General features: G+C 39.5%; 3 protein-coding genes across 4 annotated transcripts; 1 reads left to right on the forward strand and 2 right to left on the reverse strand.

The window, feature by feature from the left end:
- Positions 1 to 600: 600 nt before the first annotated feature.
- On the reverse strand, positions 601 to 1,317 carry RB195_015014 (uncharacterized protein; the record flags this gene model as incomplete). Its single annotated transcript, XM_064205527.1, has 1 exon — positions 601 to 1,317. One exon carries the CDS (start codon positions 1,315 to 1,317, stop codon positions 601 to 603), a length of 717 nt encoding a protein of 238 aa, XP_064061408.1.
- Positions 1,318 to 7,891: 6,574 nt separating this feature from the next.
- RB195_015015 (uncharacterized protein) lies at positions 7,892 to 8,346 on the reverse strand (the record flags this gene model as incomplete). The annotated part of the gene is made up of 2 exons (XM_064205528.1): positions 7,892 to 8,184; positions 8,283 to 8,346. The coding sequence occupies 2 exons, from the start codon at positions 8,344 to 8,346 to the stop codon at positions 7,892 to 7,894; spliced, it is 357 nt and encodes a 118-aa protein (XP_064061409.1).
- Positions 8,347 to 12,045: 3,699 nt separating this feature from the next.
- Positions 12,046 to 23,648, forward strand: RB195_015016 (uncharacterized protein; the record flags this gene model as incomplete). 2 transcript variants are annotated; one of them, XM_064205530.1, is made up of 10 exons in its annotated part: positions 12,046 to 12,078; positions 13,625 to 13,780; positions 13,833 to 13,944; positions 16,452 to 16,525; positions 19,598 to 19,738; positions 19,812 to 19,945; positions 22,522 to 22,625; positions 22,896 to 22,939; positions 22,997 to 23,008; positions 23,505 to 23,648. In XM_064205530.1, 10 exons carry the CDS (start codon positions 12,046 to 12,048, stop codon positions 23,646 to 23,648), a joined length of 954 nt encoding a protein of 317 aa, XP_064061411.1. The 2 variants fall into 2 exon arrangements, with proteins under 2 accessions (XP_064061411.1, XP_064061410.1); XM_064205529.1 differs by having other exon boundaries at positions 22,896 to 23,008.
- Positions 23,649 to 24,693: the final 1,045 nt, after the last annotated feature.

The raw sequence follows: 24,693 nt of genomic DNA on the forward strand, positions 1-24,693 counted from the left end.
ATATAGAAAAATAGCGATTTTAACGGAATTTCTGCCGGAATCTCTCTAGAAATGCCGGAATTTGATCTCTGGATAGAACTTGAAGAGCCCATTCGATCAGTAAAATTCCATAGATAAGAGCGGCTTAATTTACCGGTAAAAAATGATTTTGAAAAAATATTTTTAAAATTTTATTTGTATATTAAACAACAAGGACTCCAACATACCTAAACATAACACTAAACTTTTCCAATTTCTACTTCGTCATCATCGTTTATATTCATCATGGCAAAATCGTTTTTGAGATTTTCCAAATCACACAATGCTTTTTCAAAGCTATGTTGAATAACATCAGATGAAATGGATTGGAAACTTTCGCTAACTAAAAATGCAGCTTCTTCGTAGCTCATCCTTCTCCTTATTCCACTTTTTGTGTAAGTTGCTTTAGCTTCATCTCTCATCCATTTTTCCCAGCCAGCTTTCAAGTGGTCTTTAAACGGTTTGTTGATGCCGACGTCTAAGGGTTGCAATATTTTAGTCAATCCTCCTGGTATTACGGCAATTTTGCTATATTGTTGACAAAATAGTTTCACTTCATCAGTTACGTGGCAACGAGCAGAATCAAATATCAGCAAAGATCAGGGTCGGAATTGTGATTTTCTCTTTTGTCCCATACTTCACAATCCATTCTTTCATCAATTCCTGATTCATCCAACCTTTTCCATTTGTTTTCACAATAAAATTAGATTTCTCATGGCCGGTAGAATCAATTTTAATGTTCTCTCGTCCCTTCACATTAACTGTCCGTTCATAGATGATATCAAAGGGAACTGGTACTTCATCAATATTTCCCAAATTGAAAGGGGATACGTTTAAGGCTTCAGCTGCAATGAACTTTTGAAAATCCGAGCATTTTTGTAGATGGTCAGAGGGTAATGGTTGACCGACACTTGTTCTTCTTCGTACAGAGAGCTTTTTTCGTGTCATAAACAGGATGCACCAATGCGCAGATGCTTTAAAATTTTGGTGACCATGCTCTTCTGCTAATTCCTTTGCTTTGGTCCTTATTTCTTTCACCGTGACAGCTCTATTTTCTTCTCGTTTTTTGACAACCCAGTTGTAGATGGCATCTTCAACTTCTTCAACGCTTTGTTTTTTGTATCGTCGGGCTCTCTTCGTTGCTGGCATCTCTTGAAGATTTTGTCGATCAACAACCCACTTTCTTATCATTGCTTCAGTGACTTCAAAATGACTAGCCGCTGCCAAGGTTAAATGCAAATCACGATAATTGACGGCGTCTAGCTTGAAAGCTGCTGTATACGATTTACGACGTTTCATAGCAGGTGATACAGGATAGAAAGAGTATAGAAAACAGTAAGAATAAAGGTAGAGTTGTAGGCTATTATTGCGATAATCATGAGCACACAACGCCAAAAAAAACGTATACAAACGTCAATTTTCATTTTCTAGCACAAACCGCTCTTATCTATGGACCGCTCTTATCTATGGGATTTTAGGGTATCTGTAAGTGGCTGTTTGCAAAGTTTTATCGAAACTTGTGCGCCCTCTGAGATTCGTGTGCGGAACATTTGTATGCATGTTTACATAAACATATACATATACATATACATATACGTACATAATTCTACACATACAAACATACATATATATTCTGTTTTATTATGCTAACTATTGGTATAATGCGAGGAAAAACAGTTGCTGCAATTTTAAATATGCGACTATTAAAATGGTTTTCTTTGTTCCATTAGAATCCAGAGAAACTTTCGAAACGCTTTGAATTCAGAAGTAAAACAGAAATTTGATATGTTTTTAAGAGCTTCTGAGTCTAGAATCCAGTAAGACATGTGCACTAATCTCGAACTAAGCACTCTGTGTTGCGCATATGTTCGTCCGCAGATCCTTGCCGAATTCCAAGATCGTTAATCGACAATTAGGCTCGCGATAGGTAAATGCTTGCAGTCTACTGGGTGAAGTGTTTTTAAAGCGTCCGTTATTTACATTCTCTACAATCTGTCAGGTGGCACGTCAAGTTTTATGTCATCACATCTCATTCTCGCTTTTCATTGAGAATTCTCGTTCAGCATCAGAACATTTTCAGCAAAATTTGGCATCTTGTAATTGCAAATGCCCATTTGACTCTCAAAATGCTGCTTTCAAAAAGGTGGAAATTGTAGCACTTTTGTATGCCTAAAAGATCCAATCATATCATGCAAGGGGTTTCCGGTAAGATTCTCAATTTCTTGGCTTCACGGTCCGTATCAAACAAGAGCTATCTCTCAGTCATTGCTCCGTCAAAAAGGTAAGTAAACATGATCCGGGTAGATCATTTTTGTTCTTTGCTTTTCATTATCGGATGATATCTCGAGGCTCTTCAAATGCGTGGCTTAAATGACTACTCTATGCTCAAATTTTTATTATTTATGCTCTTCTCGGGAAATTTCGGAAGTTCCGAAAGAGAGATGTCTTCTGCATATTTCTTGCTTCCTTGCTTTTTTTTTGTTCGTTAGGATGTTTTTGTAAAAAAACAATACTGCGAGCTTCAACGTTTATTTCTCATGGGAGGACCACGAGATATAAACATAGAAGCATTTCGTACGCATAGTGTGCACTAAAGCCCATTGATATATTGACTGAAGAAATAACAAAGGTAGAATTAGAATAGTAGGATAATATCCTTAAAGGTTGCATACCACAAATCTGACGTGGTGAGAGAATCCGCGGGAGAACCTAGAGATGGGGTTGTAGACTGCGATACCCGGGGTGGTTCATCTCTTCCTAATCGTAGTAAAAAAACGGCGTGGGAAACGCTTCAGTTCCTACGACGTACGTTAGAACGCGCCACCGCCACATGTACATGTTCCAGTCCCCCCAGCAACTTATTTGTTGGTTTTACTTGAATGGTCTACTGAGAAGACATAACCGATCTCCGGCTGCTCGATCATGGACGCCTGCACAACCGTGGCGCGTTACAACTGTAATCGTCGTAAAAAGGCGTCTTCCACGCCGTTTTTTTTTTTTTGAACGAAGATTAGGGAGAGATGAGCGGTACCACACCGGACCTCGCGATCTTCTCTTCTTCGATAACTTAAAACTGAGGGTTTGCGACTCAAATAGTTTGGGCATAGTTATGAGTTTTAACGTTCTTTGCACAGTTTCTTAGCGAAATTGAGAATTTCTTGGTGCCAGTACTGGGCAAGATGGCACTTATTATCCTCAAGAATGTAAATATTCTATGTAAGATTTCTGACGTAACGATTTTTTTTGGAAACTTAAAGGTATCTGGTTTCTTGCAGAAAATTGTTGAACAGAAAAAAATGTTGCCCATACTAGTGTCTTTTTTGAACCAAATAGAGCTGAATTGCGAGTAGTCTCAGGTTTACCCAAAGGAAACTGTTCTTATAGGTTCTTTCCCTCCAGGAAAGAACCTATAAGAACTTATCTGCTACTAATGACTTCCGTTCGTAACGTTCTTTGATGTATAAAATTGTCCCACAGGTAGTTCCTTAGCGCTATCCGGACACCATTACCTAAGGATACTGCATAATGTGTAGACCTTAGTCGCCTGTGGCAATGCGGTGGTTCATCAGCTCCACTAGTCGATAAGACTGATCAGTTTGTGCTCCTGTTTAGAATTCTTGCGTGGTTTCTTCAAGGATTTTGAGGCTTGGCGAGGATTTAGGAGGAATTTTAATGGGATACTTACTGAATACTGATACTTACTTTACTGAACATACGAAGCCTTGAACCATTTTCGGATCATTGGTGAAGATCAGGTTGTTGAAACGTCAGGCCGCTAACAAAGCTTCACCAGAAGAAGAAAACTTAAGAGACACAACATAATAAGAAGTTGTTTCTGTGAACAATAAGGACATGCCCTCACATTATTCCACGCTCTTTCTCTGCAGTCGAAAGATTCTTTTTCGGAAAATTTTCGGAATTAATGAAGTCAAAAGCAAGCTACGGTGGTGATGCCTATGTGCCGATAGTTTGTAGATATTTTTTCCTGCTTCATGCAAAATCGATAGAATGGGGCATTGCTAACTATCGCGACGTAGTATTTGCACAGACAATGTACTATTCATGTAGAAATCAACGGGTTTTCTTAGCTCAATGAAAAAGAAAAACAGGCCGCTTTCGCTTTCAAGAATTTCTTGAACTACCAAGCAACGAGGGTACCACTGACCTACAGTTTTCACATTCTCAGGAATTGGGACTCGTCTTCCAGGATTTGCGTCGGTTTTACGCCGCTACGGCGGATTTGTTGCAAAACACCAACTGTCTTATTTGCGTGTGACACGAGGGAAAAGATGAAGAGGATCAGAGAAGTAATGAGAGTTTGACAATCCGCACTATCATTTCTCTAGGATCTGCGCCTAGTCGACCCTTACTCAACTGATCACATTCAGCACCTTTGCGAAATTCGAAAGTTGAATGGACCTTTGATGAGTGCAAACTCTTTTGGAGCCAGTTGTGCGAGGTGCAAGCGCAAGGCTCCCGAAAAAGACGGTTTTTTCCATAAAGTGCATTTCATCTGATAGATGATCCGGAGCATTTGAGTTTTCTCTCATCGCAGATGAATGACATCGTTGTTTTCGTGGTTCTCCTCTCGCTCCCACTCACAATGTGAACTCCACCAGTTGTTCGCTGCAAGATAGTCTGAACTCATCCAGCTTCTATCCAACTCTTGTGTTCTTCAAGTCTCATGTTCTAACGACTTCGTCATGTTGGTCGTAGCAGAAAAGGTTGAATTCATTAGCCTCCTTTTTTTGATGATAGGTTCTATGTTCTCAACCTCGTTCAATATGTGTGCGTTTTCCTTCGCTTATGCTTAAAAGTTCATAACAGTCTTTTATTTGGAAATTACATTCCCGATAATCAAGCTCCCTAACTTCTGTGATGTACCTGTCTACAAAGTAAAGTTGGATTTTTGTGTCAAGGGACTTTTTCTGCACCTCTAGTGCTTCTGATCTATCGTCACTTTGAGGCGATTAAAAATATCAGTGATTCAAGCTCTACTTTCTCTAAATCAACAGTTGCATGTAATCTAGCACTGAAATCATCCAGAGAAAAGCGACTTTTGTCTCAATATGCACCAGGTGTTTTATATCCTGTATTTAAAAACAGTTTTTTGAGCTGATATTTGTTGGAAAGCATCCGTTGAGAACACTACCCTCAATGACTCACATGCAAAAACCCCGTGAAATCCAGTTTATCCGATTCAAGATCCCCACAGGATCAGCTGGAAAGTGCTGCTGTTCGCGGTCTCGTCACTCATGTTTCAACAATGATGCAACGTTTCCGCAAAAAAAAAACATCCAAAAACGTTGATCTGTAAGAAAAAAAAAATCAAGAGGCAGCTAAAGGAACATCAGGAGTAGTAGCAGATATGTGCACTAAAAAGAGGAAAACATGCGAAGTATGAAAAAAGGCTTTGGTAGAATAAAGTTTAGAAGAAGAATTGGAAGCAGTATGCATTATGCATTATGCAAAATAGCTTTTCTAGTTTAAAATTTAGACTTTTATCGTGTGCACCTTCTTAGAAGAACTTCAACGCTAAATGGTGCTTTTTTTCTGTTTTAGCCCTGTGTACATATATTTTTTTTAAAACGACACGGCTCGGCTTGGAATTAAATAATAAATAATTGATAAATAGTAATTAAATAAATAATCATATCGATAGATGGGTAAGTGAATAAATAATAAAGCTGACTATTCACCAGTTGGTTGCAGTAGTAGCTACCTCACTCCGGCCCCGAAAGTGCTTGTTTATGCAGAATACTCCGTCGTAGCATCTTCTCTGTCATATTGCCTGAGTGACTGCGAATAATTCGCCATTCCTTTGTGGTTTTCAATTTTTTTCATGGTGTATTCAACTCTGCTTAGGAGCCTGCTTTTTCTCGTGGTACGTACTGTCACGAACTGCCTTTCGCTCCTTTACATCTTGACCGCATGTTTTTTTTTTCTTGGAAGCGGCGAAAATGCTTACAATATATTTCACTTCTCCCCAGATTGTCAAGGGTTTAAAATCCGTGGAAGTTGCTTCCTGCAACGGGCCCTTCGACTTCTGCTTGATAGATTGGCAGTCATTGCTTCGCTTGTGGACTATATAACGAATTAGTGGAGGTCAGATATTTACGAGTCTGATTACTTCCTGCCCGTGGAGGCCCTGCTTCTTAAACGAAATTAAACGATTTGGCCACATACGTGCTATACGTAATATTGCAGAAGGCGCTGTCGTTCAGCACACTGCCAAAGATCATAAACGGATATACCTAAAGGGAGCATGGGATCTCTAGCAACTACTTTCCACTTCCTCACTTTTAAGTACTGAGCATTATAGCATGAGAGATCTGAGAACGAGAGGCCAGGTTTCTCAGGATGTGGATGAACGGATGAACTCTGTGCGAGCTGCTGCTTTAGATCGAGAGGTAGGGCAGAGTTACGTTCAATGAGGGCACACCTCTCGCGAAAGATGCGAGTAGTGGAGACAAACAATAACATCAGTCCCCTGATTAAGAGCGCCTGACAAGAAGACGACGTAAAGGCGTAACACCGGAGAAGGCATAAGTTTGGGTTGCGGATTGGAGAAGAGCGCGGTCACGCCCAATTACCTTTCACATGTTCCGGTTTCCTCAGCATCCTAATAATTGGTTTTATTTGAGTAGGTTACTTAAGTATGCACGAGGGTGATTTCGTTGGAATAAGCACCTCTTCCCTTTTTTTAACTTTCAAGGGGGGTAAGAAGTTTCCCCAAAAAAAACCCCAAAACCCCTTTTTTTTTTTTTTTCCCCCCCCCCCCCCTTTCCCTCCCCCCCCCCCCCAAAAAAAAAAAAAAAAAAAATTTTTAAAATAGAAAAAAAAAACGGGGGGAAAAGAAGAAAAAAATAAAAAAAAGGGGAGGGGGGGTTCCCCCCCCCAAAAATTAAAATAAAAAGGGCAACCGCCCCACTACCACCACCTAGACCCCCCCCCCCCCCTTCACCCCCCCCCCCAAAATTTTTTAAAAAAAAAAAAAAAAAAAAAAAAAAATTTTTTAAAAAAAAAAAAAAAAAAAAAAAAAAAAAAAAAAAAAAAATTTTTTAAAAAAAAATAAAATTAAAAAAAAAAAACCCCCAAAAAACAAAAAAAAAAAACCCCCCCACCTTCTTCTTTTTTTTCTATATTTTTTATTAAAAAAAAAAAAAAAAAAAAAAAAAAATTTTTAAAAAAAATTATTTTAAAAATATAAAAAAATTAAAAAATTTAAAAATTAAAAAAAAAAAAAAAAAAAAAAAAAAAAAAAAAAAAAAAAATCACCTATACAAAAAACAGAGTCTGCGGCTATGCGGCTTTTTGCTTACGGGTTTATCACCAGAAAAAGTTATTTACTGATTGAAATTTCTAGTAGTTTGTAACTTTATTGTTACCACCTGTACACCAGAACTGGTGATTCGTTCCGCTTAGTCTTTGGGGAATTTTATAGTCTATTAATCTCAATTTTTTCCTTTAAAGGACTTTGTTAAGAAGTCTGACCATCCGGTCGGCGATCTTCCTTTAGTGGGTTTAATATCAAGTGAAACCCAGTCGCTCACGGCTTTGGTCCGGCGGTTGTGCTTGAAACTCATCACGTGTCCGGCCTGCCTAATTTTACTTCCTTTCACATGAGTAGCAGCGTCTCTGATCCGAAGCGTAAGTCAAAGCAGCAAGAAAGGTTGTGTTAAGAGGTGATCACGGAGCCGAACGTTTTTGGTCTCCTTCACTACATCCTCGATTCCCCTATATGCTTCCGCTCGCTTTTTCCTGTCTAGATCGAAGGTAAGGTCGCTTATCATATTAATATGTTATCATGTTAATTTCCCGACTCATAGCAGGCACATTTGGATATTCCGTTCCGTTGAGCGTGAATGAGGCATCAAAAATCCATGTTTCTCATAAACATAGTCTTTCGTAGATTCAGCTGAACACCTATGGTTTCATATGTTTCTTCGAACTCGGCCAGCAATTGTTCCGCTTGGCTGCCGTTAAACATTACCTGGACGATATCATCAGCAAAGCGCATAGGGCGTAGCTGCAGGCCATCAACCTTCACTCCCATCTTGTTCCATTCAAGCTTTTGCATTGCATTCTCGAGAGTAACCGTTAATAATTTTGTGAGCTTGTACCATCCTGACGTAATAATCCCTTGATGTCGATGATAACATTCTCCTAGAATAGTGAAATTTCAGTCGCAAAGTTGCTTTTGTCAACTGAGTCAAAGGCATATATAACTGGAAGGACATCTTCCACTTTCGTGACATCTCTACGGGCTTCGAAACTGTGATTGTGATCAAAGGTGGTGACCCTTTTCGAAACGTTGCTTCCTCGCATGACTGTCTTTCGTCTAGCACTTTTTCAACCCCATTAAGAATCACTCTTGTGAAGAGCTTGTAGGTGACTGATAGTAACTAGACTGAGCGTTAGTTATCGATGTCATGTGGACCTCCATTCTAATACAACAACACGGTCTCGTTTGTCTTCCACTGTCTAGGGACCTCGCATTTCGGCAGGTGACGTGTAAAAAGTCTCGCCAGAGCGTTGATGAGATGTGGCGGAAAATTTCTTCAGATGATCTCAGATCTTTTCTTGTCGGAACAGAGTGCCCTACAATTTGTTACCGACGTGACAGCATGTGGTACATAGGACTAGAAAACATTTGGAATGACATTTTCGTCAACCCTCAGACGCTGTAGAGACAATGAATGAAGTTGTCTAAGAGATCAGAGTAGGAGTCATAGATGATTTTCTTCATTCTCTTTCTTGGCGCAAAGGTTCCATCTGAGCCTGGTAGACCATTTTTGTTTTACGATTGGTAAAGTTCCAACGGACGTAGCGAGTGCTCTTTCTTTCTCTGCTGCTTTTCTCTCTTTAAGGGCTTTTTTTTTATCACTCCTCTATCAAGTCTTGTGAGCTGAAAGGTCTTAGAAACGTTTGGCTTTGGAGTCATCAACAATAGCTTTGTAGAAGGTGCAGTCTTCTCTGTAGAACTTTTCTAGATCCATACAGAAAGCTTCGACTTTTTCTTCGTAGCTTCGTGTTGAAGCGTAAACGTACCCACCACCTGGAGATCTGCCACGTAACCTCTGTTGGAAGAGATCAGTTGACCTTTCTAGTACCACAGAAATAAATAAATAAATAAATAAATAGAATAATTAACTATATTCACATCTACATTCTACCATCTGTAGGGCGTGAAGTGTTGCTTCGTTTGGAAAACTGATCAGTCTGGTGTCTCCTATACATATTACTTATGGGTTCATAATGGACGTTTCGTGTTTTCAGTTCGATGGTTCCGAATTGCTCGTCCCGAATACCATTGTCACTGGTGATGGAATTAAGATTTGCCTGTGACTGTAAGATAGACTGTTCCGTAACCGCTGTGTTGTCAACCAAACCCTTCCTTCCACAGCGGTCGATATATTGGTACTGGAGAAAAAAAAACAGCATTGACACAACGGCTGGCCCCAGAATGTGATTCTATACACAGCATAATCTTCATAAACCTCAAGTGAATCTGAAAATTGAAATGGAACGCGTGGACGCATCCGATGGGGATAGATCAATGCTGTGCAATTTGTGCGTCATCCTTGATGTTGTGTATGAGAGTTGCAACAAGCGTGGAACGGCTGCAGCTTCTTTATTGTTGTTTTTCTTGTTTATCTATAATTTAATGAGATTATGTAGATTTACTATCGGTATGAGCTAGAGTTTCCAGAGTATCATTTTCAGTGTCTCTAAAAAATAATTTATGCCCTCATATCGTTATCGTTATAGTATTTATCGTTGTAGTCTAATTACTTGAACAGGTTGGTATTACTTGAAGTTCTGCGCATGAGAAAGGCAAAGCGTTCGATTAGTTCCTTTCAAAAAATTAGTTTAAAAACCCCTGTTTTCACAAGCCAAATACAAATATCTACATTGATAACATAAATATTTCCTAGTATTTTAAATTGGAGAAAAGTACTCGTTCTCGAACGTGATTTTCTGGAACATCTGTACTCTTAGGAACCTTTCAATTTCAAGGTGATAATTCGATGGTAAAACCGAGAAAACATATGAATTTTAACAATTTTGTAGCAGATAGTTTCTTGGATGAAATAAAAAAAGCGAAGGCTACTCGTTCGACTCACATTATGCGTCATTGTACAACACCGGTACACACCGGTACTAACTTGTGTCCCAAAATCCGTCGCCGACGGATTAATCCGTCGCAAACCGTCGGAATTCTTGGAAGTGGTCAAAATTAAATTTTGAAAGTACCATTCGAAAGTAAATGAGCTGCTGATTTCAAATATACTTCGAGAATTTACTTTTGACAAATGTGTGGTCTGAAAACGAGCAAAGTTTCCTCAAGCCCCGTTAATTACTTTCACACCTCCGCAATCCTTCCATTGGCATATCCCGCGGATACATAAGGAAGGGGTGTTCATAGGATTTCCGCTTATTTCTCGAAATTGGACAAAATGTTCATTGCATCCGTAATCAGGAGGTTATTTAGAGCATTTTGGTACCCCACATCATACGTTGGTCCGAAATTTCCATTCTCTTCAGAAATTCTCTCATCCGATGTTAGCGCCTAATTCAATTCTCGTAAAGGAAGGAAAGTTCTAGGCAAGTACCGAATCGCGAGACTTAAGCGTTCATTGTAAGCTGTTGACAGCTGTTCAAAAATTGGACCAAATAACGAAATAGAGTAATGTTGTAAGTTTGACACTGGAAAAACTAGACATTTTCAAAGCTAGAAGCTTACAGTATGAACTATTTTCAAGTACAGGTATGTTTGCTGAAGAGTTTCCGAGAGGATTTTTTCAGTCTTTGAAAGTGTAACTTTTATGCCTCAATCTATCGATGGAGCACTTTCGTTGTGTTAATTACTTGAACAGGTTGGTATTACTTGAAGTTTGGCTGGGGCCAAGCGTATCGATTAGTTCCTTTCAAAAAATTGGTCTAAATAACCTCCTGTTTTCGGATGCCAATGAACATTTTGTCCAATTTGGATAACACAAATATTTCCTAGTCTTCCTTCAATTGGAGAAGTACGCGTTCATCGAACGTGATTTTCTGGAACATCTGTAACGGTCTTGAGGAACCTTTCAATTTCAAGGTGATAATTCGATGGTAAAACCGAGAAAACATATGAATTTTAACAATTTTGTAGTAGATAGTTTCTTGGATGGAATAAAAAAAGCGATGGCTACTCGTTTGACTCACATTATGCGTCATTGTATGTGAAGATGAGAAATTATTTACATTGGAAACATATATACTTTAGAATATACCATGTACCCAATGTTCTTTGAGTTTTTTTTGCGGGAATTTTCCAAATTTTTTTCAGCCTTTTTTTTTAGAAAAAATTCCCCCATTATTCGAAATTGGGACTCACTCATGTTGTTCCATTCCGAGATGCACATAATTTGCTTCATTGTGCGATCCTTACTTTTTCTCTTTTAAAAGAGAGCTGTTTTGGTGTAGTGTTCATGAGGCCAACTGGGAGTTTGAACTTTTCCTTCGGAAGTGAGGAAGAAGCTTCTGCTGGGCATCGTGAAAAGGTCGGACGTGACAACAGAGAAGTGCATGAGACGTTGTTTTTGCTGCTCGTTGCAGAGGAAAACAAAGCGGACAGATTTTCCGCCTAGCATACATCGGAGATGGGCAGCAGAGCGATAGTGTTGGGAAAACGATGAAATACATACGGAAGAATCAGAACATATTGTGACAGCTTTAATGCTGCTGTTAATTTTGCTCACTACTCCTTCGAGCCACTCCTTCTGCTTCCGGCTGTCACTGAACGAAAAATGTCTCACAGTGCCAATATTCTGGGACAAATTGTGACCCAGCAAAGCAACGCAATTGAAGATGAATCGAAAGCCTGGCTCAAAAGCTGCTATACGTGGTTTCTGTCTGCAGAGTTTACTGCGGATCAGAGGACGCGCCTCTTTTTGCGTTTCTTTTCGATACTTGCGCCTCAGTTCAGTTCGCTCTGAGGAAATCTTCGCCCTATCTCTGCTTCAAAAGCTCATTTCTAAACAAATGACTTCGCATGGAGCAAATTTGACTGTCCCGGTATGTTGAATTCTTATACTAGATAGAAATTCTCATATAGAACAAAGAACGTTCTTATTTCAAAGAAAAAAGAGAGGAGGTGAGCACTAACTTCCAACTTCCACTTTGTACACCACAAAATTGCTTAGAACATTCTTTGTCTTTCGGAACGCAGGCTTTAAACCTTCTAACTTGCAAACAACTTATTTGTTTTTCATAAGTTGTCATTAAGGCAACTGATTTCAAACTTGAACGTTTTGTTCTTCGAAATTTGAAAGTGTTGTCTTTGCCGTTGTTACGCCGAATAGCATTACATAATTGTGACGCTTTATAATTTAGTGATACATTCGAAAAATTTGATAGAACAGAGCAAAAATAAGATAAGGTGCATTAAACACGTCTATTTTATTTCCTAGGAGGCTACCTTGAGCTGACAAATTCCTCAAAATGACACCATCCGGTCAGAAATGTCTATTCATTAATCAGTGCAGGGTGGTTGTAATGTGAAAGGTTGAGATAATTTCCTTTACGTTCCGTCGTTTGTTTTCTGCTGATGTCACAAGCTGTTGCTAGAACAACTGTAAATCTTTCTGCAAAACAATTTCTTAGCGACTTTGATAACTCTACAACTTTTGATACCTAACTTTCCTTCCTCATTCTGGGTGGTTTTGAGTACTAACTATAGGTTGGCCGAAATCGTTCACGGAACTGATCCTTACTTGTTCTCTTTTCTGTTTTTCCACTATGTATTCACTGTATTTGTTTTATATTTATCCCTAAGTAAGTAAAACGAGTCCAGAGTGGTTTGGGTTCCAAGAAACGAGGAGGACATTCAAACCGCAGAATCCTCCGATCTGTGTAATATCACATGACTTATTCACTATCACTTATGGCCGAACAAACATTCAACCTTTAAAATCACCTTTGGTACCGAATCGTTGTAAACAGTCATAAAGTATGTGGAAATAAATTCTTTATGGGATACTAGTCCTGAATTTTGGCACTGGAGAAGAAAAAAAATCCCTAGAAGTACACCAAATGATGATCATTGTGTTGTTCTTCTGGATTCTTCTGGAGAAACTGGCTGAACTCTGGAATCTTTTACTCAAATATGCTATTTCGCCTTCGAAATTCGAACATAGAACTTTTTTCTTGCTAATGAGGTCAGCTGTTGTTGTTGTGAGCTTTCACGTCCTTTTTGCTTTTTCTTAAGGTATTTCGCATATTTCACATCGAAAACAGAGCAGTCGAAAAATTCCAGATGCTTCTTATGTTTTGATATTGTTCCAACAATGATCTTTCCGCTTTCCAAAATGTGTCTGATGAAAGTGGAAAATGAAGAAACAGCGAGTGTTTCTGTTTTTTTTTTTTTCGGAATTGCTCGTCTAACTTCACGTCTCAAATAAAATTTCTTGAAACATCAGAATGGGTTAGACTGCTTTCCTCCTACTGTATCAAAGAATTCCAAATTGATATCGATGTTTTGTCAAATCCGTTTATTGTTGTCTTTACTGTAGGTATAAATATTGTTCAAGTGTTACACGCAGTGTAAAATGGAAAATTATAGAAAATGTCCTTCGATCTGGAAAGTTGTGAGCGATCCTCTTCGTCGTGTTCTATCGACGATAAATTACCATCAACTAACAACTTAATTCGTGGTAAAGACGGACAGTATGCAGTTGGCCATAAACTCGCACAAGGGAGATATGGAGCTGTATTTGAGGTTTGATTCATGGGTTCTTTAGGTTTCATTTCGTTAAACGAGTTTCGTTAAGGTTTTGCGAAAGTCCGACGGGAAGGCATTTGCTTGTAAGCTCGAGATTTGTAGCGCAAACTCTCACGGTCTCGACATGGACTACATCGTAATGAATCAGGCAGTCAAAAAAGGTGCATCGTTTTTTCTTTTGTAGTAGGTTTCGGTGTACTCAAGTAATATTACTGGGAATTTTCTGTGTTCATAGAAATGTAGAGAAATCCAAGTGGTAACGTCCCACAAATGGCTCGAGCTTCCTCTCATAATTAAAGGTCGCATGCCACGAATCTTATGTGTCGATGGATTCCCGGAAAAAACTAAAGATGGGGTTGTAGATTGCAGGATCCGTGGTGGCTGCGCGCATCTCTCCATAGTCCTCCTTAAAAAGCGAGAGCCGCTTTAGTTCCTACGAGGTACGTAGAGTGCTCCTCTATCTACAAATTCCTGTCACTTCAGTAGCCTTTCCGTTAGTTTCACTTGAGTAGGCTGCTGAGTAGACATCGCTGATCTTCGACCGCTCGCTCGTGGATGCGATGCGTGCACGAGAGTGGCGGATTTTAGCTGAAATCGTCTCAAAAATAGGCATCTTTCACGCATTTTTTAAACGACGATTAGGAAAAAATGAGCGGAGCTGTGCTGGGTTTCGTCATTTATTATGCGGACTCTACGCTTTCGCTGTGTGTTCCGCTCCGCTTCAGCTTCGTGGTATGCTGCCTTTAAGCCGATGCATTTTCTGATCCTATGCGGAACATTCGGCTTCTTATAGTCGCGCGGCTACAACGACAATACAGAGAACAGTCTAAGTTATGCTTCAATTACGCAACGACCGATACAAATATGATCACGTTTTTTTATTTATTTGTTTGAGCTGTGAACAAAAGTGGTATCGAACTTTCTTTTTTTAACAGCTAACGTTTCTGCATCATCGCCTTCGTCAGTACCTGAAAAATCGAAGGCATCAGTGAATCAATAAAAAAAGCTGCATATCCGTCATGCCGAGATTTGAGGACAGTCTAACGTAGACACTGTGATTAGACTGTTGTTAAAACGATAATGGTCCTTAAAAGCCACGTTCAGAGAGATTTTTCTCATTTTTTGAAGGCGCGTAAATCATGGTGTCAGAAGTGTTCGACAATATGGCTTTTAATATCTTATTCGGACTGACAGCTTTCGGTGCTCCTGCTGTCTCTGATTTCTGGATTCATGAAGAAAGCTGCTTGTTTTCACCGCGATACTCTGAATTACAACTGGAATCCTTCAAACTGTGTGGAAGATAAAAGTTCCGAAAATTTCCTCGATCTTTACTTTCAAGCGCAAAAGCGTCAGAGAAATTTCTTTTATTGTTTACCTCATCCATTGTTTTCTTCGATTTCATTTTTCATTTCAACATTTTTTACAAGAAGCACAGAATATACGTCAAAATGCTCTGGAGCAGCTGATACGAGGTGATAGACACATTTATGATGCCTCGAGGAACGAAAAAAAAAAACCCATCTTCATGCAACGGCTGTCTTCCGCAGATCTTTTTTTTCCTAAATCAAATGACCGCGATTTGTTCCTTTAGCAGCAAATCTACTTTATTTTCATAGACAGTCACCCTTTACAGTCTTGTACCTTACGGTCTTATTGAGTTTTACATCGTGTGTATTACTTTCACATCTATAATGGAATCATCATAGATTCGGGAGTCTTTCGATTTCTTTTTTCGGTGAAACAGTCCAGTGACACAGATCACATTGAATTTTCCGCAAGAAACTTCTTAAAAATTTGTAGTTTAAGAATTCAACGTGACCAGTCGTCTAATTCCTGCACGGAAGTCTGTCTGGTCAGTGTGGGGTTCAGAAACGAGACAATGACCATGTCAAAGCTTATGTTCGATGTATACGCAGAGCGTAGTAAGTAGGTGCCAAAATAAGCTTTCAATAAGGGAAAAGCCGTTCGGAGTGAGTGAAACGAAATAAGCTTCGGGAATGTCGTTTGCGATCAGAAAGTTTGTTTAACGTTCTTCGGCGCGGTCCCTCCGTTACGTCTGTTTTTTACACTTCTTCAATATAAGATAGTTATACGATGGAGTCAATATGATCGTACGTTTTGCTGATCCTTTCCATCGTAGAAGGTGATAAATCGAAAAGATTTGCATGGAATTTACGTATCGCTGTGAAAAAAGAGGTGTGCTCTCTTTTACACCTTTTGTGGAGAAGCTCTAAGGATATTGTTCGTCTACCGCATGCTAAGTCACGCGAATTGACCACAATCAAAAAGTTGTTGGTGTGCTTCGATATTTTCTTTTATTTTCTTCTCGTTTCCTTCCAAAACGTTTTCTCCAAAGTGTAACTTTTATAGTTGAGCGCACCTCATCCTGCATTACACTGCGATTTGCTCTGGTTTTTACTTGTCATTTACTTACATTTCTTTGAAGAACCATAATTTTTTATTTTATTTAATTTACTCTATCTTTTACCACAATGTGTGCCCGAGAGAAAATACCATACAGTGTGCCCAAGAAAAAATTAGTTGGTCTTAAATTCTGGGACGAAGACTCGATACAGTATGTTTGCTATGCAACGCTTGGTGTACAGTTTGGAGGTTCAGTCATAGGAAAACGGGAAGAACATATTGTTACAACATCATTTCTTTTCAGGCTGCAACCATCTGGTGCGAATGATTGATCGTGGCAAAATAGAAGACCATTTCAAATTCCTCATAATGCCACTGGTAAAGAATTATTTGTTTCTTTTTCTAGTCATGGGACAAGCCGTGGTCATCTCAGTTTCTCTCTAAAAAAAAGAAAAAAATAACTTACGCAAATAAACTTTGGGAACCAAATGTGGCTGAGATAAAAATTGAGTTTATGTTTACATTTACTGGTCTGAGATTGCCTACGCAGCATTTGTTGTGTACTGCTGATCAAAATATCGTCACTGCGTGAGTTTAAGTACCACATTTCTTTACACTTCACCTCGTCGCATTTTCAGTCTCGTTGTAGTGAAGTCGTATCTCTTTATAGCTGAAAAAAAAATCCCCTAGAATGTCCCATGAATTCCTCAAACATCTTTTTTTTCCCACCTGGACAGGGAAAATTATGTATACATTAATATTGGTGCTATGAGTCATCCGAACAGCTTAACATACGGATACATATGCTATGCTGAGGACATTTAATACCTTGTTGATAGTCGAATTTAAGCAACAGCCAAGATTGTTAACAAAATTTATTACGGCTAACGTTTCGGCGTTGTCGCCTTCGTCAGAGCCTGGAAAGTAAGAACATTTGCAATATATCCTCTCAAATGCCTCATCCAAAACAAGTCATCATCCCCTAGGATATTACACCCGGAAACTAAAACCAAAAAAGCCCAAATCGTTGTGCCTACCTTAGTAGCCGCGTTGCCGTGATGTTAGCAGATATCCGCGTGGTGCTATCGCTCCGCTGATACTAATTAGGATGCGACCCGCATATGACCCCGTAGATCAAACCCGCAAAGGTCTTGATACAGGGCCAGCTCGTTGGTCACGGCTAAGCACTCTTCCTTTCTATTCATTTTTGGACCTTTTGCATTTATCCAAAACGCTTCTAAAGTTCTGCGAGCTATAATTTCGGGTTCGTACGATAGAATTGTGACAGCTACGCAGAAAGGAACGTTTTCATGACATTGTCTGCGGTGAACTCCGAGGGGAGTTGCTGCATTCGATTGTTTCATCCCCCTTAGATGTTCTTTAATGCGAATACAAAGGGGGCGCCCTGTTTCGCCAATGTATTGGTCCCCACATGTTTTGTACGAAATTAGATAGACTACACCAGAGACCATGCAGTCCCCTTCCTTCCCGAATGGGCATATTACACAGTCTGGAGTGAGGCGGAAGCGGTCGTACATTCTGTTTCGAACTAGTTGTTTTTTGAGATTTGTTGGAGGTATTTCCACAACTCTCACTTGGTCCTCGAGACCGCATTTCACCAGACTAGCCCGTATAGCTTTACTCAGGTCGTCGGTTATGAAGGGCAGGCAGAAATTGATCTTATTCGACTCAACCAGTGTGGCATATTCTTGCTGCGCACCAAGATCTGGCCTACGTGCTATATTACCAATGTAACCGTTAGAATTCGCGATGCGTTGCGCTAGGTTGATCGCATCGATCCGCTCCTGGACATCTGATGTGACATTTTTATGATTCTTCGACTATCAACAAGTTGCAATCTCTATGCCAAGATTCAAGGAAAGTCGAACTTTCGCACATTTAATACCTGTTTATGATTCTTTCTCTGACTCACAATCTTCCCAACATTGTAATTTACTTAATGAAGTTTTCCGCGAAAGTTATACTTCTTGTTGATGAGTGAAAAATACATTGGAATATGCATCAAATTTGTAAGTTGTTCCTGGACAGCGTGGTCCCTATTAATGATTCCCTGAGCTGTTGGCGTTATGGCAATAGAAAACAGCTATATTGGGTTGAAGAATAACCTTGTGCGATTTTTGTTAATTCATTCATTAATTATTTCGTTTTTTTTTTGTATATGTTGGGTGTTAAGTATTACTGAACGTCATTCATCATTCCGTAGCATGAATCTTGCTCTCCAGCATTTAGTTTTGAGATCTTTATTCTCATGTATTTTGTAGCAAAAGACCCTAGCAAAAGACGAACCTTTGTTTTCTGCTTTAAGTTGACCACTGAACCAAGACGGCTAACTCCACTTTATTTCGGCTGACACTCCGGCGCGGTCAGCCCTCTTCAGAACCTGGAAAGTCAAAGACTATATGCAATGTATCCTCTGAAACGCCACATCACAGCACATCACAGCCACTCAATAATAGAGTAAAGTGTCGGGTTAGAGAACTACAGAACCGTTTTTACCTCAATAGCGGACTGTGTTGCAGTAGAATCTGACTCCCTAGGTCAGACTTCACGAAGTTCGTGGTACAAGAGCAGCTTGTTGGGCACGGAGATGCCCTCAAGGCGAAGCCTCAGGTTGACAGAAATGAGCATCTTTCAAACATCTTCTTCTTTTCGACTTCAGTAGTGGCACGCGTGTCGCTGAGGCTGCTACCTAGAAGGCTTTGCTGGCGAAAGAACAACTCCAAAATGGTATGTCCCTCTTAGGGAAGGCAACTTCGACCTCAGTGACTCCTCTCGCTCTGGACGTCCGTTTGAGTTCAAACAAGAACTGACAAGGACTCTTCAAAAAGACATCTACTAGATGTCACGATGTTCGTTGCTGATGTCAATTTCAAACAACTTCGGTGTTTGACAGAAGCTGTTCGTGATAAAGGTCCAAGCGCTTGATATTCGGTGATTTTCGCAGTGACAACGCCCAACCGTATACCGCAAATCTTACTAATATGGTCATACTAATATCCAGATGCTCGGTTGGGATAATGGGAAATCCTTCCACAATTACAGTGTTCTCTAGACCTGGCTTCGTTGGATCATCACCTTTTCCGCTCACCTTCACATACGCTTAGTGGTATTTTATCCCCGTCGAATTCTGAAACTCACCGATCGCTGTCAAAAAGTAATCAGTAAGGAATGAAAATATATAAACGATTGATCGCAATTGATTTTGGCTGTAAATTAAGTGATTTCGAATCTATGGATAACCTTTAAAAAGCCAAAAAAAACCTCTACATAACTTATTCTTTAACCCTATAGTTTAAAGTTTCAGATTTCTAGAATCATAAGAGATGGGAAGCGTTATATGGTAAGAAAAACATATGCTTTCAGAATGAGTACTCCTCTTGTTTATGAAAGAAGCTATTTAACACCGAGTAACGCAAACAAGAAATTTAGCTTGGAGATAATCTAACAAAAATTCGACATCAGTTCGTGGACGGCCGTCTATCGCTCTCTTCCGGTTTACGTCTCTCTTTTCTGGCTCTCTCACCGATCCAGGAACTACACAACATTGGTTTCGTTCACAGGGATATAAAGGCAAACTATTTTCAGCATTATTTCCTTTACAGTATATTTATTGCGATGCGTATAATTGACTTAATTTACTCAGTGCTCCAATTTCTGCCTCGCTCCTCATACAAGCCGAGGGAACCTGCAGCTGGTGCTTATCGATTACGGAGTTTGTCGCTCTTACAAAGACAAAAGCGGAAATCTGAAGGCCCCCAGAGAGCAGGTTCGGTTCCGGTGAGGTCTTCTGCATGGTTAATAGCAATTTTTAAAAAGACGTAATGGTGAGACGTTCGGAGAATGATCATGTTTTTGGTTCAATTCGCTACGGTTTGAAAATTAGTGGAATCTCAGTGTGAAATGTTATTTCCACGTGTACTAGAGAAATAGTCTTTGTCACTGATTATGAGTCGCAGTAGCATAAAATAATGAACAATAGAAAATAGCAGATATGGTCCAGTGTTTTTCAGTGAAGTCTTGTATTTCAACAAAATTCGCTTGCTTAGACATAAAAAAATCAAAAAAATTCAACTGACTATATTTTACACTTACGTTTACTTTTTTTTTAGTTTATACTTAACGTTATTTTATATTTTACGTGGGATGAAACGAGTTTCATGCTTAAAAAAAGTAGGTGTAGCGCAGCCGGTAAGATGTTTCATTGTGACTGCAGCATGATCGCTCAGAGGTTCGATCCCGCACTAGTGACTACCAAGCGTTTCATTCCTCGGGGTCGAGAAATTGGTATCAGATTTCTCTGGGAGGATGAAAACACTGAATTGATACGTCGGGTACGTCCTACGCAAGTCATTGTATAGGCTACTGGTCCGTAAACCCCAAGCAATTCTGACTTGAAGTGAAGGCGCTGGTGCATTGCAAGCAGATTCACTAATGGCAGACACTTTATCCTTCACCAGCGAAGCAAACAGCACAGAAAGTCTTCACTCGCCTTCACTGACCAGCGAAAATTAATATTAGTGCCGTTTTCTATGAAATTGGACTTGTGTATCTCCAACAATCTTTCTTCCTTTTTTATATTATAACTAAAAGCGAAAGATTTCACAGTTTTCTTGCTAAACTCGTCAGTTATACATTTGGAGAACATTCGAACTTCAGCTTGAAACACTCCTTACCAATACATTATAGACAAAATTTAAAAATATCACTTGAAATATGGGTTTTCCTACTCTTTTCCAGACTGTTATCAAAAAATGATGTTTTGGCATAAAATGACGTGAAAGACATCATCCTACTGATAAAGATAACGTTCCACGTTAGATCACATAAACATCCTGCTAATATTTAAGCACCCGTTTGCATGCGTGTTTCCACTTTCTGAGAACGGCATGCAACAAACTTGAGGCGAACGAAGAAGGAAATAGGCACGCGGAGGAGTCATAAAGATGAAAAGCAAAGCATCCAGTGACCACTGCTATCAAACGGCTTTGACCATTTATCTTTTGCATCCTGCACACGAAGTTATTGCGCACCAATCTGACGCTGGTGGACCCGTCGCACCCCCTTTTTCGAATTTCGTGACACACACACACACACACACACACACACACACACACACACACACACACACACACACACACACACACACACACACACACACACACACACACACACACACACACACACACACACACACACACACACACACACACACACACACACACACACACACACACACACACACACACACACACACACACACACACACACACACACACACACACACACACACACGGACTGAGCTCGTTATTATATATCATGATGATTCCTTAATGCTAAATAAACATGGTTAATGGAAGGATCCAGGCCGTGCGTGCAATCCGTGCGAACCCCTAATATTGATCTGAAATAAAAGAAGATAAAAGAAGTTGGTAGTTGCTAGGCAGGTTGTTAAAGTATTGCAAGGCTTTGCAGTATTGTAAAGCAGCTGTTGTAAAAGTAAACAGCTGGAAATCTTTGAATTAAAAAAGCATGGAGTTTCTGAAAAAAAAAAGATGATGGACGCATTTTTGTACACTTCCCTAGGAAGTACATAGTTAATGCTATGAAAAACGGGATATTCTTGGTTATTAAAAAAACCTGGATCAAAATTCAAGTTAGAAAAATGAGGACAGGTCCAGAAATGATCCAGAATGGTCAAAAAGGATGACAGAAAGCCTTGGAGTCAGTTCTTTCAAATTCTCGCATAAGTTATGAAGTTTTTTTTTTCAAATCTTGATTTGTGACAATCAATCTTTCCTCTGTTCACATCGGATACGATAAGGCAGCATACCATGAATCTGAGGTGGTGCGGATTTCAGGTGGAGTATTTGTATACGGGATAGTAGATTATGGAGAGGGATGTGGTTCCGTCCACTTCTTCCTAATTGCCGTATAAAACGGCCCGGAAGATGCGGCGCCGCACAGGGCTGGCGCGCTGGAATCGAACTTGTAGAAAATAGTGCGCCAAAACGCTCGAAGCTATATCTTCTGGATCCCTATCTTGAGCTGGATTTTATTTACCTCACGTTGCTGCAGCAGCAATCAGAGGTTATCCGTGATGCGCGCTTTCAGAAAACATCCAGAAAATATGCGAGCTACTGATTGGAAACATTTACATTTCAAAACGATTAAACACCAGCGAAGGATCTATCCAGAGGAAAGAAAGTCGGTTAAGTTAAGATAAAGAGTCAACGAAATCAAATTAATACTTGGACCGAGCTTATAGTCTCATCGTTCCACGAGTCAAACGTGGAGTTTTGTTGAATGAAGTGAGAGTTGTGATCTCTGTGCACCCTGAGCGATTTTTTTTTCAGAGGGACAGTTCGATATGCATCGCTAAGTGCTCACAATGGGGAGGAACAATCACCTCGTGATGACCTCGAATCTTGGTTTTACATGATGGTAGAACTGTTATCTGGTAGGAGATCCGAATTTTTGTTTAATTTATTTAAATTGAACCTCTCCTGCTATTAAATAATTAATGAAATCTTCCAAGAATAAGTTCAAGCTTTGTACACAAGTTTGAGATTTTGTAGCTCACCCAACTTTCCGTATATCCAAACACAGTAAGGGTAGATGTGACTAACGCAGTAAGGTAATTTTTTCCTTAGATAGGACATTCAGTGAATAAAATCAGATTTCCGCTTTGTGGACGCTTGATTACTCAGAAAATATTTATTTGATTCAGGATTTCTTCCGTGGTCCGACTTTCATCACGATTCCATCAATGAGGTAAGAGCAATGAAAGAACACAGCAGAACGCTCGAGGGTTCTAATCTTTTGTTCCAGTTCTGTCCGAGGGCAAGTTCTATTATTTTATTTTATTTTTGTTTTCAGTCTCGTCTGCTGGAGATAGGCGTTTTTATATTACCTAAGACATTTCTTCCCTGAATAAAAGGGGTATTACTCTCAAGATTTAAAAATTATCTTTCATACTACCGTTGACTCATCCAACACCTTTTGTCTTTTTCATATTCTGATGAAGTTGTTTGTTGATTCGGTGCTGCCCCATTCATTACTTCATTACTTTAGTTTTGTGCCCCACCTAATTTAAATGTAAATGTTAATTTCAATGTAAAGCTGATGTGGAAGTAGATTCCCAATGCTTTACGGTGATCACGAACTGTCTCTTTGAATGAGCTGAAACAATGGCAACCAGAGCATTATTAGTTTCATTATGCGACTTCGTGGCGGTTCTCCTCGTTGTCGAATAAACGACGCAGTATTTCCAGCTCTAATTACCGATCCTAAACAAGAAAATAGAAGGGATTGCAGAAAATTATAGGCGAATTTTAAGGTCGAGTTCCGCCGTCTCCAGAAATACCTGGATGGATTGAAATTTAACAGCCAGCCGGACTACACCTTCATCGCGGAAATGGTTCAATTGGCAATGAAGAATAACGGAGTGAAAAAGGACGAGCCCTTTGACTGGGAAGAGTGAAAATGTTGAACAGTACACATACTCATAAGCTATTTAATTGCGGTGTACACAATTGGCGACTTTTACTTATTGTGAGATCTTGAGGTCAACTTTATCTACTGTATAAAATCAACGGCCTCAAGGTGGTGCTTCGTTTATAACCAGAAACAGTAATACGATTGTGATGATGAGATTACCGTAATGTTTGTAGCTATACTTTAATAGCTGAGATAACTATTTGGGTTGAAATGTATCTGCTTATAAAATATTGTGAACATCTCATCAGTGTTCGTCACCACTTTTAATTTATCTTTTTTTCTATGCTTTTTCACCAGAGTACTATTGCGAAAATCCTGCGAACATGTTACAGGTGGAACAACTTCCACAGATACAACTCTGAGTAATCTATTTTAACCGACCGACTAATTCTCCACGAATTAGAAAATTTTGGCTGAAAACTTTGATTGCAAGTTGGTGATTCATCTTGAATGTTTAGCTATTGGAATGTCCACCTCTCTTTCTTTGTAAACCTAGTTTCTGAGGCGCAACGATAAACGTTCGAAGAATCTGGCACGGATTACTTAAAGGCACCACCCCGTGGTGTAAAAACTTGGTGAGAAACATGGATTTCGGGAATTCCGGATTACTGATATGAGAGTTCCCCTGATTGATCTAAAAAAAACAGCATTTGCTCCTACAAGGAAGGTTGAACCGCCCCACCTTTGTGCACCCCTCGTCTAGGAGCCGTCGGTCAAAGATCAGGTGTGTCTTCTCACCACCCTTTCCAAGTAGAATCAGGGAATAGGGCGCTGAAAAGACGAAGTGTGTACAAGGGAACGTGTCTTAACGTTCCTCGTGGGGAAAAACGTTCTCAGGACGATTAGAGGGAATTATTGACCGGAGCCTTGTTCGTATTATTCGTAATCTATAGCCCGAACTGTATGTTTTCCATCAGATTTCTATTCTACGTTAATTTCATAGAACATTCCCTTTGAATACTTCTTTGTGTGTAGTTCGCTTTTTTTTAGTATTTTTAAAATTTTGTTTTGTTCATCTGAAAACGTGT

Source organism: Necator americanus, chromosome V (genome assembly GCF_031761385.1).
Source record: "Necator americanus strain Aroian chromosome V, whole genome shotgun sequence".
In the NCBI taxonomy this organism is placed as follows: domain Eukaryota; kingdom Metazoa; phylum Nematoda; class Chromadorea; order Rhabditida; family Ancylostomatidae; genus Necator; species Necator americanus.